At 39.6% G+C, this 14,591-nt stretch overlaps 1 protein-coding gene across 4 annotated transcripts in view; it reads left to right on the top strand.

The window, feature by feature from the left end:
- slc12a7b (solute carrier family 12 member 7b) overlaps positions 1-14,591 on the top strand; it is a 62,149-nt gene continuing 47,558 nt past the window's right edge. For 2 of the 4 annotated variants that reach the window (XM_042398979.1, XM_042398978.1), the window contains exons 1-2: positions 1-343; positions 4,755-4,796. In XM_042398979.1, the coding sequence (XP_042254913.1) occupies positions 127-343; positions 4,755-4,796 (259 nt within the window). In that variant the 5' untranslated portion in view covers positions 1-126. The remainder of the gene's footprint in view (positions 344-4,754; positions 4,797-14,591) is intronic. The other 2 variants (XM_042398980.1, XM_042398982.1) reach the window with 1 other exon arrangement.

Genomic DNA, 14,591 nt, shown 5'->3' with positions numbered 1-14,591 from the left:
GCGTGTGTGTCCAGTTGTGCGCTGTCCGGTGTGTTCGCTCTATTGAGTGTGAACCGCAGAGGTTAGCCGGCCGGTGCGTTTTCTTCTCCGCTAAAAGTCCGTGAAGAGAGGAGAAGAAAAAGGGACATGGGCGAAAGATTTGTGGTGGTCCCGGTTGACGGCGGAGGAGGGGTCGCCGGGGAGGACGAGCACTCGGACGCGGTTGTCTCTGACCCGGCGCCGGACACCGGTAGCGGCGGCAGAGAGGAGGAAAAAGAGGCGGGGGAGGACTCAGTGTTCGAACAGCAGGACCCCAACGCTGTGGTGCCTATCCTGGAGTACAACAGAGAGCCCAACAAGTACGGTAAGACAGCTGCCCGTTACAAACTCCGTGTCCCACTTCTTATCTCATCTCATCTATCTACCGGTGGATTATCTGTCGCATTTCACTTGGGCTCTGTTTGTGCTTGCATAATTATGTAATGAAGCCGGGGCGTCTGTAAGTTACCCCAAAACCGAGGCTGTAGCAACCTACACACACCTAACATTAGCATTATTTGTCACAAAAAAGTTTTAACATCGCAAAACATATATTATTTTGGTTTATATGATGATTTAACAGCCATTAATCATCAAATAACCCATCGAAAACACTGACAGTTCGTCTGAAGAATTACAAACAATGCTCTCAAAGATTGCGCCAGATTAAACTCTTCCTTTCGATAAAACAGAAACGTAGAATTAGCTTTATATCAAATGTCTCCTCACATAATTGAACAGGACGTAATGACCGCTCAGTGTTGAACTGCCTTTACATTTCCCCTCCTTAAAGAACCACAGTTTCTTCTTTCATTATGAGAGTACAAAAGGTCGTCACTCGACTACCTAACAGGGAAGAACAGAAGACTAGTTTTTGACACTCACAAAACAATGGCGAAAAACTCAATTTGAGTCTTGAACTATGGAAAACACACAAGAAACTTGAGGTAGGTCAGACCTAACAAGCCTTGCTGCTTAATATGCTGTGTAAACTCATTATGTTCAAGATCCTGCGGCAAAGTTAGTGTCTCTGTGATACTTAATCATTCAAAATTATATCATTAGCTTACTATGGGCTACCATCTCTAAAGGAAATTTTGAACGTGACATATGATATGATCATTCCATTACATCCTCTTAAAATCTGCTCTAGGGTCACCGTTGCTATTTTATCATATTAAATATGCCAATTCACGGCAAGCAGTCTCTCTTTCTGAGCCATAATTTGGCTGCTGTCTTTATTCTCAGGTCTTGTTCTACCAGTTGCTCACAAACAAGGTGCTTCTATAGCAACAGGCGGAGGGCTGGAAGGTGCTGGAATAATTGCTTGGCACACTGGCCAAGCAAGCGTGCTAAATTACAGTGTGCTGATGGTTTCATGTTAGCATAGACAATCTGTGTGTGTATTGATTGGTGATCGTTAGAGCATAAACTGTTTTGTTAAACTGGGGTTGAGCTGCTAAAATGGGTCACTAGTTGTGGTTTCTTGTGATTATGAGACGCTTTAATGAATCTGTATCCCACAGCGAGTCAAGTCTTTTATCTTTAGACTGATGCTACCTTCCACTTATATCATTGACTGAGTTTATATTGTGATTTACACAGGCCATTTCATACGTCACTGAAAAAAAAGGAAGAAAAAATGGTACAATTATCAACAAACAAAAGGAGGTTTTGGGTGCTGTAAAACAGGTAAATATGAATGAAAAAAGACAGATCACACTGAGGGTTATTGCTGTATTGGTGATGCATTATGGTGACAGAAGGAGTGTTGCTATTGACATAGTGTGTGTGTCAGTCAGTAATGTTAAGTCCAACAATAAATGTCCCACTGGCCCAGGGCCAGTACAAGATGCTGGGCCAGTCACAAGTCTTTTTCTGGCCCTGCTGAAGCTACTGATGGTGATTTGAATACTCAAATATATAAGCTGATATCAAGTTCCAACCTGTTCCATCACTTTTGTGTAGAGTGAGAAGAACAATAGTTCATGATATTAGATAAAAGAAAGGTTAACATGTAATTATTCTCTTTATCTGACCTTTAAAATCCTGCTTGTGTAAAAAGATGTTTTAATTTCTGACGTGGGTTTTGATTGTGTATTTTAGACAGTACTCGTATGTATTATGGTGCATGAGTATCAACAGCAGTGTACCATGAGTGCTCTGATATACAGTTTGATTTAGAGAGTTTTATGCATATTTGATCCTTTTTTTTAAAATTCAAGTTTAATATAGATACACAGCCCTATTCCTTAAAAGGAGCTACGCTACCAAGAGTTTCCAAGGCAACGACACAGAGGTTAACCCATGTCTCGGAATAGCGCTGCTCAGAGGCTCCCAAACGCTATTGATTTCCCAATGAATGGATATTTTGCGTTATTATTGGCATTATACAATATTTTTTTGGCCTGGTGGGGGTTGTCGTTGACCTGGCAGCCTGCCAGGCGTATACTATTATAGGGGAAACACTGCTGGTGACGTTTACTGTTTCAGTGCACTGATGTCATTTTATGCAGTGAAGTTTACATATCTTTGTCACAAGTGTTTACCACATTTGAGGGATCATTGCAAAAAATGTGTGTTTATGAATATATTCTGTATATATAAGATTATCAGCTCATTTTTTTACTCCCTAATATTGGTATTGGCATCGGCCCCATAAATCCAGTATCAGTCAGGCCCTAATTGAGCAGAATAAAGCTCCACCTCAGAAAAGCAGTAAGTGTGTTAACTGGCAGTCTACCCAACACAGAGTTAGAGAGCCATGAAAATGTCTTCCACATGATTTCCTCTTCTCTGATACAAGAACAGGTTGGCACCTGTCTGTCCAGTTTTAATGCATAGATTGAATTTCATTGTAAATCAGATTAAGCTGCTAAGAAGAAGACGGGCATGCACGTGCACACATGTAGTTGTGGTAGCGTGAGTGTGCAGTGCTCGGGCGTGTCGTGGCCTTTGCTGTTCGTTTCTCTCAGACAATGATCGAGTAAATTGTGTGAGAGCTTTTAACTACACACATTTTAATCTCCTGAGAATTTGTTGTATGACTGAAGATGATTTTTTCCCTGTTTGTGGTCACATACATTACTGGGCTGTGGCACAATGACAGAATGAGGAATAAATGATATGAGAATTACCTCACACTGTTTTGTTAAGTTAAGAAATTCAGTTATTTTCTGTGAGGAAATTTGTCCTCTTCATTTGTTCAACTGTTGAGGAGCGGAAGACGCTGAGTTTCCATTTTTCTGTTTTATGTCATTGTAAATAGAATTTTTCTCTTTTTTTGGACGTTTAAGTAGTTAATCAATAGAGAAAAAATAAAATAAACCAATCTGTAGTGGAACTAATATTGTCTGTTTACTGTTCGTTTGGGTGGAGTATTGCTTTAAGACTGTGTCCGCTGCTCTTGTCGTAATGGGAAGTACCAGTATTGAAAACCCCCCAGCACTGTATTATCACTGGCTAATGAAAATGGGACGTCAGTACTCATATGTCACTTAAGTATCTTATTAGATATTGAGCCTTTGTTATGTGACTGATTTGTCCTGGATTACAGTTCCCTCAGTCCCTTCCTCTACTGCAGTGTCAGTATTGTGATCAATAGATGACTGATGGCAGGGAAACCTACTTGATTTGTTGTAATCTATTTACTGATAGGCTCCTGGATGTTTCTGCTAAATTAAATTCCTGAATGATGAAGTTGGTAACTGTAGCAGGTAATGAGTTTAGATAATGGATGGTCAGGCATTTTCCATTACATCTTTTAGTGTTTTTTAGTAACAAAGAGCAACCTGTATGTGATTCCTCAGCGAAGTAGAAAAGTAAGAAAAAAATCTTTTTTTTTATGTCAAAAAAGTAAAACATCCAAGACATGACGGCTGGAAGAAGGTTTACCTTTACATTTTAATGTCACTGACAGTTTATTGGGCATATAGAAAACAGTGTTTACTTGATTATCCAACGTTAAAGGGGACGTATTAAGCTTTTTTGTGGTTTTCTGTTATTTATATACTGTTATCATTTCAGATATCTCTGTTAAATATGGTCAAAGTTGCAAAACGTGAGGTTAATGTATGTAGAAATGCTCCCTGCAAGTCTAGAGCCAGGGCTTCAACCTGCTTCGGTTTTTTCTACCTTGCTAACAGCTCGTTACACATGTCCATAAGCAGCCGTCTGTTCCATAGCCTTGGTTGCTAAGGTTGTTACTAAGGTTTTTCCATGCGTTGTTTTGTGTTGTCTACTCTCATATTTCAGATCAGATTCTAGCTTGGACATGTACAGATGGAAGTTGACATTTTGGCTAAAGAGTGAGAAAATCCTACCACTATAGTTTGTTTCATGGTTTGTTGACGTTGCCTCCTTAGTGGCCAGAAGTCGGTTGTGACACAGTGGGCGGGCGTGCCCCGGTACAAGATAGGCTAAATAAGGAGTAAATCATGCAAAGATATCCCAGTAGAGCCCCAGATTAAAATATAGATCTGGAAATGTGCAGAACGTGTACCCTTTAAATTATTTCAAGTGGAAAATTGTTTTGCCCTTGTCATCAAGGTTGCAAAACAATGTGTAGGGGGAGATTGAGTAACAGGTATTATAAAGAGGAAGCAGTGGTTATGAAGAAGTGGAAATGATAGAGAAGAACATTCTGTTGGCTGAATGATAGTGGCTGCTTGTTTCACTGGCTCACTCTCCTCTCAAAGCCTTTCAGTCCATAAATGTCCTTTTTTTTCCTTGTTTAGTCTCGTCACAGCGTGTGAAGGAAAGGCCAAGATGTGAAGAATGTAAGTAAAGTGAAATATGAACATGGATACTGTCAGCTAACAACGTATTAAGTATTTTATAAATATTTTACCATGTATGAAGTTAATGTTCTCTAAAAACTGTATCATATGTACAATCAATATACCTGCATGGTCAGAAGATACGGAGTACTGCTGCTGGCTTCAGATACCGAGGATGACACTGAGATTACTTTTGGATTAATGAGAGATTAGACAGGCAGTGGAAGATAAATGAGGTTCTGCAGGGATAAGGGTCTCTAAAAGGTGTCGGATTTAAACTTGATGTGACAGTACGCAGAGACTGTCGGTCTGTTTCTCATCTCTGACAGTCCATGCACTGACACATCTGTGTGCTGAGCAATAGCACACATGTACTACCTGTTGAAGCTGAGGCACTTAAGCAATAATACATGCTTCCTCCGTCCAATGTCATTCCAGACGTTCACTCTCAGAAACATAATTTTTTGATTTTCTGAGTGTCTGTGGTTGTCTGTGTGTTTTACTACCTTATTTACCTTAAAAAAAAAAGAAAACCTGGAAAAAAAAGTGAAGAATAGTTCAAAGAGTGTGAGTATCCTGAGGTTACACTGTAAATACAGTATAGATGTTGAGTTATGTGAGGCAGGTACAGTATGAATTGGTCAGTGTTAATAAATGAAGGTGAGTCTTTGGAATGTCTTACTACACAGCACTATGTTCGCATGCATGCATGCGTGTGCATTGATATTTGAAAAGGCATGCACACTGGGTATCATGTGCTGACCTCTGCTTTATTTGGAGCCCAGCAGTCAGCACATGGACACCAACTGGGCCCCGGCGTCCACTATATCTGCTCTCTCTCTCTCTCCCGCGTTGCCTCCCCAGTCCGCTGCCTTCCCCTGCCAGTCCTGCGTGGGATGTTTGTGCCAGTTGTTCCTTGTTTACACGCAACACTCATGAGGAGGGGTGTGTCCCTCACTGGTCAGACATAAGGCTTTTCAGAGAAGGTGCCTCCTATTTTTAGAAGCACACACCCACTGTTTAGCTAAATCCTTAAAACGGGCTTTTCATCAAGTTTTTTTTTTTTTTTTTTTAATCGGTCATTTGTTTTCAAAGGACCACATTTAGGGATATTATACCAGTTTTAAAGTAAACACCCCATCATAATTATAATGCACGTTTAACCTCCCTGTCATGCACGTTTGTCAGTATCAATTTCATCTCTTTTATTCAATCCATTCATCTTTCTTGTCTTACAATTATTGAATGAGTCACTACATAAATATCCTGCATCATCCCATTTGTCATCATCAACTCCTGCCTTTGACATCACTGATTAGCTGTTGACAGATTTGAATCCTTCAATCTCTGCATCTCTGTTAATTCACTATAGTAACATTTAGGGCTCATGTGTCCCATTTTGCTACAATTATTGTTTTAATCACATAAACATTACATTAAGTGCCTTATATCAATTACAGACTTCATAAACTAGTGGAGAGAGGTACTGTGTCTGTATTGCTAACTCCTGCTATGGCTCCTCAGAGACCGCTTTCTGTAGCTATCAGTATCTTTAAAAATAACCATGCGTTGTCCATCTCTCATGTCGAGGTGCCACACTGTACATTTGTCAGTTATCATCTGAAAATCAGGGGATTTCTTGTCCTGTTTTTCACTGAGCTTTTCTCTGCTGCTGCCACATTGTTTTATTCGTGACTCCTGACAGACGTTGACTGAAGGGTTTGACACAATGCCGCAGTTGTCATCAAGATATGGTCGGCATGTCTGTACGCTCCAGAGTTTTCTAGTGAGAGCCACGTGTTAACGGTCACTTGCAAGCTTGAGGCAGTTATATATTGGCTAACTTTGTTTTTTTGAGTATTGGCTGGTTCAAGACATAGGAGCATAAGAAGAGCTGTCAATCATACAACTGCCTCTAGAGTTACTATGATTTACTACTGTTCTGTCATTATTTTAACAGAATGTATGTTTTATCACAAATGGAAGTCTACATTGCACATGTAGCCTAGCCTTCTGTATATAAGGGTATGATGGTCTGATCCAGATTAACCTTTAGAAGACTCAATCAGGCTGTTGCTTTTGCTTTTAGTGTCAGCAATAAATGTATCCAAGCATATGATGCTAAAAAAATTTTATTGCTCACATTGTCAGGCTGATCAATAAGGATTTACTGGATATGGAAAGATAAACCTCATCCTAAAGTCAACCTAAAATCCTGCTCTTATCTTTTCTAATGCTCTGCATGTAAAACTGCAGCTACTGTTAATGTCAGACTCACAATGCATGCACTCACACTGATAACGGTAACAATTTTCCAGCAGCTGAAAATCACTGCTACTGAATGAAGAGACATTGTGAGGAAAAAGTACATAACGTGTTTTTCCCCCTGGAGGTTCTCTACATTTGGTGTTGGTAGTCATGGGGTTTTCCAGCTCCTGGTCAGCAGTATGCGTTAGGCTAAGTAAGGCACTTACTCTGAGTCATGTTGGCCTTATTCCATTTGCTATTGCAATAAATACGATTGTTGGACAAATGAAACCAAATAAGGCTCATAGAGAGCAAAATCTATCTTTTTTGAAATTACATCAGGAGTTGGAATCAAGTGAAGAAGCACATACAGGGAGTGGACACATCAACACCAACACCTGTATGATATTATACTCCCAGTACCACTGCCCTGCAATAAAGGCTATCTCAGTTAATCTTATAACGCTCAGGTTTTGTTTGTGCCAGAGGTGTTGATTCAACTGTGTTTTGTAGTTATGATGTTGTGTTGAAATATACAGAACATGTGCAATTTCCCCTCTCCACCTACTTATGTAAAGGTAAGGACATAAACTGTGTTGTTGCAATATTACATAACAGACTATAACCTCAAACCACCATAGATGGAGTTGAATCAACACATGTCTGTCACTGTCTCAGTAACAATTAGACATTAGAAGCTTCATGAAGGCAGTATTTATCGCAGTTCTTGTGTTGGATAACATTATATCGTGCAGGTGTTTGTCATTGTGTTTATCCCCATGTGTGGGAGAAAATGCAACTAGGTACAGTAGGAGTTCCTCGGCGATGGCGTCGTCGGATATCAGATGTCACAAATGTGTAGGGAGACAAATTGCGTGAGTATCATGTTCTGCCTGTCTCTGAATGAAGAGCCTAAGGATAACCCTCTTAACCCCACCCCTGGCCAAAAGACTGCTGTACAGTCAAACGCCAGACATGAAACCGATACAGTGATAGCCTCAGTCACTTCCAGAGTCTCTCATGACTTGTACTGAGCTGTCGTCCCAAAAGGGAACCAAGCTGACAAAACGCTTGAGTCAGCTTCTCTTTTTGTTAAACTTCCTCACTGGCTGATATTAATGTCCAGCTACCTGGAATATCAACAGAGTTAACGGACTTAACTGTTCTTACACGAGAATTAAGTTCAGTTAAGTATTCCTCTAAGTGTAATCACTGAAGTATGCGTATGCAGATATCCAGCTTTCCAAAGCATTTTTATCATTCACATCGTTTCCTTTCATTGACTTACTATGAAACAAAGGTACAAAGGACATTGTCAGTCGTCCGGGCCATTTAGTGAAAACTGAAAAGTGAAATTCCACAAAAGCAGTTTACAGCTGCGATTCAGTGCGTAAACGAAACATCTGGAGATGAGGACAAAGTGTCAAAGTGCATTCCATTCTCATGTGTTTTACACTCTTTATAGTAGCATACTTGCAGGCTACTGAACAGTCACCGAAGATCCTCACCTCATCTTTCATCTTCATGGAAACACTAAGCATGTCACAGCTCAAAAACTAGAAATTAAATGGCAGTGTAAGTTTTAACATGATACACAATTAGCCCTGATTACAGATACAGCATTTACAGAAAAAAAGTAAAAAAATAAAACATATATGAAGGGGATCACCTTCAAGAGAAGAAAGTGCCATCTGAGCCTGTTGTGTCAAATACAGTGTTTCATGGATGACTGGCAGGCGAGTGTGTGGTTACCTGAGATGGTTGAGCTGCAGCTGTCAGTGTGAGCAGTAAAGTCATTACAGACTTCATGCTGCCTCAACTCATGCAGAGAGTGGCATTTACCTGTCCTCAGCTAATATATTGTGGTCTACCTCTACCTTGACTAGCTGTGACTAGTTGTTTTGTTTTCATTATTATCATCATGTCTTGATTAGATAGATTTTTCATAGAATGTATCTCTTGCTGTATATCTTAGTTCACTTTCAACACCCAGCTATTTTGTAAAGATCTTGTTTACAGACCAATAAACAAAAGTCATGGAAATGTTTCTGAAAGGCTCAGTCACAGTTGGACATTCGGAAAGTCTGACTGGGAATGGCTGGTAGTGCTTGTAAAAAAAATGACCTTTCCATCTGCCAGTTTATGCCTGGTTACACGGTTTACTGTTAGAACTGCAAGATCTCCACTTGGCTGATTTTTATTTTAGCCTGCCAGGCTACATGTGTACAAATTCTACAACAAATAGTAGGCTATGTGCATATGATTTCATACATCATGATTGTGTGGCATCACCGGTGTATTTCCACGTGTGATCAAACGGGGGCAACAAAGCGTCATTATTAGTCTCGTAGTATCTTTTGTATGAAAAGAGGAGACTGCTCAAATTCAAAAGAAGTCAGACAAGGATAGAGTGAGTTTTTATTTTGTATTCTCAATCTGTAACACATGTTGAATTATAATCCTCCTTAGTCATGGTATGTGATAGTTTCAGCCCTCAAATAACTGTGTAAGGTAATTCACAGGTACTGTAAGTTACATTTAGATGGCTTGTGTAAGCACACACATTCACACAAGCCAACTGTACTCTGCCCAGCAACAAATGGCATTGAGCTGAAGTAAAGTAGCCTCTGGTAAAGACAGTCAGATGTCTTTCAAGCCAAACAGACCCAGATATTAAACTCAGGATTGAGTGGAATTAGTGGACCAAACCTGAGGTAAAATACTGCAGAATATTGGTCTGGCACTCAACAGGAATAAGTGTTGTTCTATATCTTGACCTCTGTCAAAGTTAAAAATCATACAGTGCAGTTTTAAGAGTAGGAGGAAGTAAGAGAAGGAAGATTCCATGTGACAGAGGTCATGAATCAAACTCACATGACATGATTTCCTTTAGATTTAACATTATTATTATGACATACATTCAGATCCTCACAAGAAAGGCTTGTCGTTCCTCCTTCCTCCCTCCAGAGGGCGCTCTCAGTTACTGAATATAGTGCATTATTTAAAGGCCGTTGAGTCGGTTGAGCTGTCAGATGTACAGGACCTTTTTTATTTTTGTTTTGGACCAGTCCTGCAGAAAATGGGTGTGTGCTTATTTTAAAATGCTCAATCTTTTATATGTTGATTATGGACAAAAGCATTGAAGTATAGAAATTGCAAATATAGACTCATTTTACTCCTGTGTGTTCAACTAAACAAACTTTTAGAAACAACAAAATACATGACTGGCATAGATTAGATTAGTTTTCATCTTTGATAATTTGTTGTAGACCTGTCTATCAGTTTGGAAGTGGTTACCTTTTTCTTTCCATTTTGATCATATATTGTCTTAATCTCAATTGAATGCAGACAACCAACTGTATTCAATGAATTTCTCTCTTTCGTGTCTCTTAAGTTATTTTCCTTACAGTTTAATGTATCACACAGCATCAAAACCATGATAGAGCACAGGTTAGAGGGGAATAGACAGGATAAAAATCAGCTATGTGGCAACGCTGAGCAATTATCTTGTTTTTGCTTTGAAAGAAAGGAAGTGTCCATGTGAAGAGAGAAGTTGGCTCCTTTCACATGCTGACTGGTGTCCTTGGGTTGTACTCTGGGTATCTGTTGCTAATCCAGTCTTCTCCCATCTCCTTGTAGACTCAATCAATACATCTATTTTGGGATTTGAAAACTGAGCCCATGGAGAAAAAGTTCAGTTGAGCTGAACTATTTGTCGGGGGAGATTATTTAATCACTGTCTGTGTTAGAGCTGCATGGAAATAAGGCCTCTATGTCATCTACTTTTTATGTCACTACAATTCTGCTGTGTTTTTCGTTGCATAAAAAACACCTAATTTCTCTCTGAACTGTGTTAACAAATGACAAGTGTTTGTGTGCCACTCTATGTGACAAACCGTTCACAGGAAGAAGGGGGGCAGGATATTGATGTAAATGTAAGGAGTGAAATGTGGTGACAGGAAAAGCTTCATAGGAACAGCAAATGTGTCAGAGTGGCAGAAATCCAATGATGGTGAGGAAGAACAAAGGTATTTTTCCAACCCCGGTTCTGAAAAACAGGCTGTGCTTGCACTGTAAACAGTTGTGCAGTCTGCTGTATAGAACTTATTCAAAGACGATGATGAAAGTCAAAAGTACCTGTGTTACTTTGCTAGAAAAAGTATCACTGCTAATTTGTACAGTCACCTGAAACATAAAAAAAAAATCTGCATCACCCAACCACTCAAACATCCAGCAGAACATTGAATTACATCAATACAAGTGTTCAGTGAAAGTAATCCAGGTGCAATAACACAGAGTAAGAAATGTTTACAGCTGGCAATTATCTAAATTTAAACTTAAATCCAGTGCGAACATAATCTGCCTGTACTCTCACATACCTGCCAAGAATGATTCCTCACACGTCTTTAGCAGATTGTGACAGACTGAGCAGGCACACAAACAGGAAATAAGCCTGATCAGTTCAGTACTTGCCTACTGAACCGAGTTGGATAAATTGAGATGACATCTAATCTCTTGTGATCAATTGAGTTACTAGAAGACAGTCTGCAATAGTCTCCTACGAGCGTGCGAGCTCAACCCTCTCTACAGGCTTGCAACCGCTCAACACTCACTCGCTCATCAGGTTGACTTTTGAGACTTAGATACTGACCATGACCTTTGATTGGCTGTTTGGTTCGATCACTGACACAGTCGAGCACGGGCAGTTGCCTGAGAGAACAAAGGGAAACATAAATAATGATATTTAGCAGTTGATTCTGTTTTTTTACCACTTATACTTGTGAAAAAGTGTTAGACACCATAGTAAAAAGCCTTAACACTGTTTGTACCCACTTTAAGATTTGTGAAACCTTTTATTTTGCTCATGAAAACAGAAAAAAGGGCAATTTCACTGATGTTTCTCCATCCAGACCGCATTAGACCAGGTTTAGATGAAAAACCACTATACTTAGACCTGCCAAATCTGGACTAGATTACCAAGGAGACCCCAGAGAGTCATTTTACCTCTTCAAAGAGTACGTGGGCGGGCATGTACATGTAAGTGTGTGCATGTGTGCTTGAATACCAGGATGCATTTTAAACACACTTCCATCATGAACAGAAAATTCAGTCAGTTTTTCCTATTATGGAGGTGAAATTCATGTAGTTTTGGATCGACAGTGACAGCGTTACATTTGTGAAGACCAGGTTCCCTTAAGATCAAAGCTGTGAATACACATACCCTTACTTTTTTTAAAACGAGGAATAAGGCAAGGCAGGGGTGAGGAATAAGTGAGTTATATCCCCACACAGGAAGCACAGAGAAATTCCCAGTATTTATATGATTGCAGTGAGCGTAAGCCAAATAAATGCTGGCCAGCAAACGGCTGGACAGACTTCACATTTAGTGTCACTGTCTGGTATTTAAAATAAGCTAGAACATTAGTAACATCCAATATGTACGAGCTTCCTGTAGCTGTTTTACTCATTTCTCTACTGTGCTGTTTATACATGATCTTATACTGGTTGGCTAGACCACCATAGATATGTCCATTCAGACACTGGATGCACTGCCATACTGTAGAACCTCACTTGTTAGGCAGTGATGAAGAAACTCCGATATAAATTTTCTCGATTGTGAAAATGGGTGGTATCATATTGTGTCATTAATTGCTGTCTATTTTACATAAAAGTTGCACAAAGTAGTGCCTCTGTAAAGACTGTTTTTAGTCTGGTGTTAGTATTTTATAATAAGGCTGGGCAATGAATCAAAAAGTTCTGATTATGTTTGATGAATTCATTCTTTCATACAGTCTGCAGTCTACCCCTGTAATGCTGAAGGTATAACAGCGAAGCCCTATGAGCCGGAGAACACCACCAGTTAAGTCAACAGTGTGGGTTCATGTCATAAGAAATTTGAAGAAATTTAATTAGCCATGCGTTTTCAGTAACAGAAACAAAACAACTCAGAAACAAAATGATTCATGATTTTGGCTTCATTCAACAAGATACAGCACTCAGTGGAGGATGTTTTGTGAGTGTGTGGGAGAGAGCGAGAGAGAGAGAGTGGCTTTGCTCAGGGCAGGAAGGTGAGCTGGTCGTCAGAACAGAGTGAAGTTAGTAGTGAACTGTGAATATAACAGTGAATGCTTTGTATGAGCAAGAGTTTATCAGAAAATAAATGCTACAGCTCCTCGACATCAAAGCGAAGTTCTAGAGTTTCGTGTCCCAGCAGAGTTTGGTGTCCCAGCAGCTGCGTGCAGTGACAGGGTGAACTATGAGGTTAACAACAACCTCTCCCTGGAGCTGTGGAGGAGTCTCCCCTGTGCTCCCACACCACAGTCTGGAGGAGGAAGCAGACTGCTTCAGACGCAGCAGTCTGTTATACAAGTGTTTGTTAATGTCACTCCATAAACATCCCACTGATGAAATAAGGAGATAACAAAAGCCATGAAGTGTTTGTTTAGATCTATTTATAATATAAATTATTTTAATAGTCAGAATACACGCTCAACAAAGCCTAATTTACTTTGATTTTCCTGTTTTTAGCAAACAAATGCCTAAAATAATTAACTAGCGGATCTTACACAGTCATAATCGAGGATTTTCTGTTTATTTTTCAGTACAAATAATCAATGACAGCTCCAGCAGGTGTATTTGATAAGATGTTTCATAATCAATACTAAGGTAAATGTGACAATTAATAGTGATATTGATTTTTAGGTGATACTGTCCTGTCCTATTTTATAATTTGACTCTTTTGGATCAACAGATGAGTCTAGAATGAAGTTACGTAATAAATACCCTTGTGTTCTTTTGTTTGCAAATTGTGCTTTGGCTGTTAGATATTGCATCAAACTGTCTGGGAACCGCTTATGTCACATTTCAGTTTTCAGTCTCCACTGTGAATTGTTGCGAACTCTCTCTCATAAAAGGGATATTGTCCTCCTGGCCTGGATGCACCGGCTGTCCATGAGAAGCAGTCTGACTGGCATCTGCTGATTAAGAGGCCAGACAGTTACATCACTGCTCATCCACTCAGCAGGAACTAGATGAGTGCTGTCTTTGTTACCTTAGCACCACCATACTACTTTGTGAACACTGAGTTGTTAGATCACACTATTGATTAAAGCTTTCCTTTCACCACGCACATAGACATTCCTTAGGATTCTTGGAATCGTTGTCGCTTTAGACAGCATAATATATATGAGTCTTACTCACTGATAGTTTATTTAGAGTGTAGCTTGCATCCTGTCCCATGAATTTCATCCACACCCATTTACTGGTATTATGAGAACTGAATCATCTTTACAGAAAGAAGTTTGAGCAATGTAAGTCCGAGATAACTAACCGCAGTATGTTACAAGACAACGCTCTGATAAATGGATTGTCCCCATGATTCAGTGAAGGAAAGTGAAGTACTAATTTCACCAGCTGTAGTGCTCAGTTGTTGTTTCCACCAAGATGTTTCTGTTGACAAGGTCTGGATACTTCTGTAGTAGATTAAACTCAAACCATTCACGCAGTACAACCAGATGGAATTATTTGCAGAGTTCATTTCCTAAGACT

Source organism: Thunnus maccoyii, chromosome 21, assembly GCF_910596095.1.
Source record: "Thunnus maccoyii chromosome 21, fThuMac1.1, whole genome shotgun sequence".
Taxonomy (NCBI): Eukaryota; Metazoa; Chordata; class Actinopteri; order Scombriformes; family Scombridae; genus Thunnus; species Thunnus maccoyii.
This window is presented reverse-complemented; position numbering and strand designations above follow the sequence as displayed.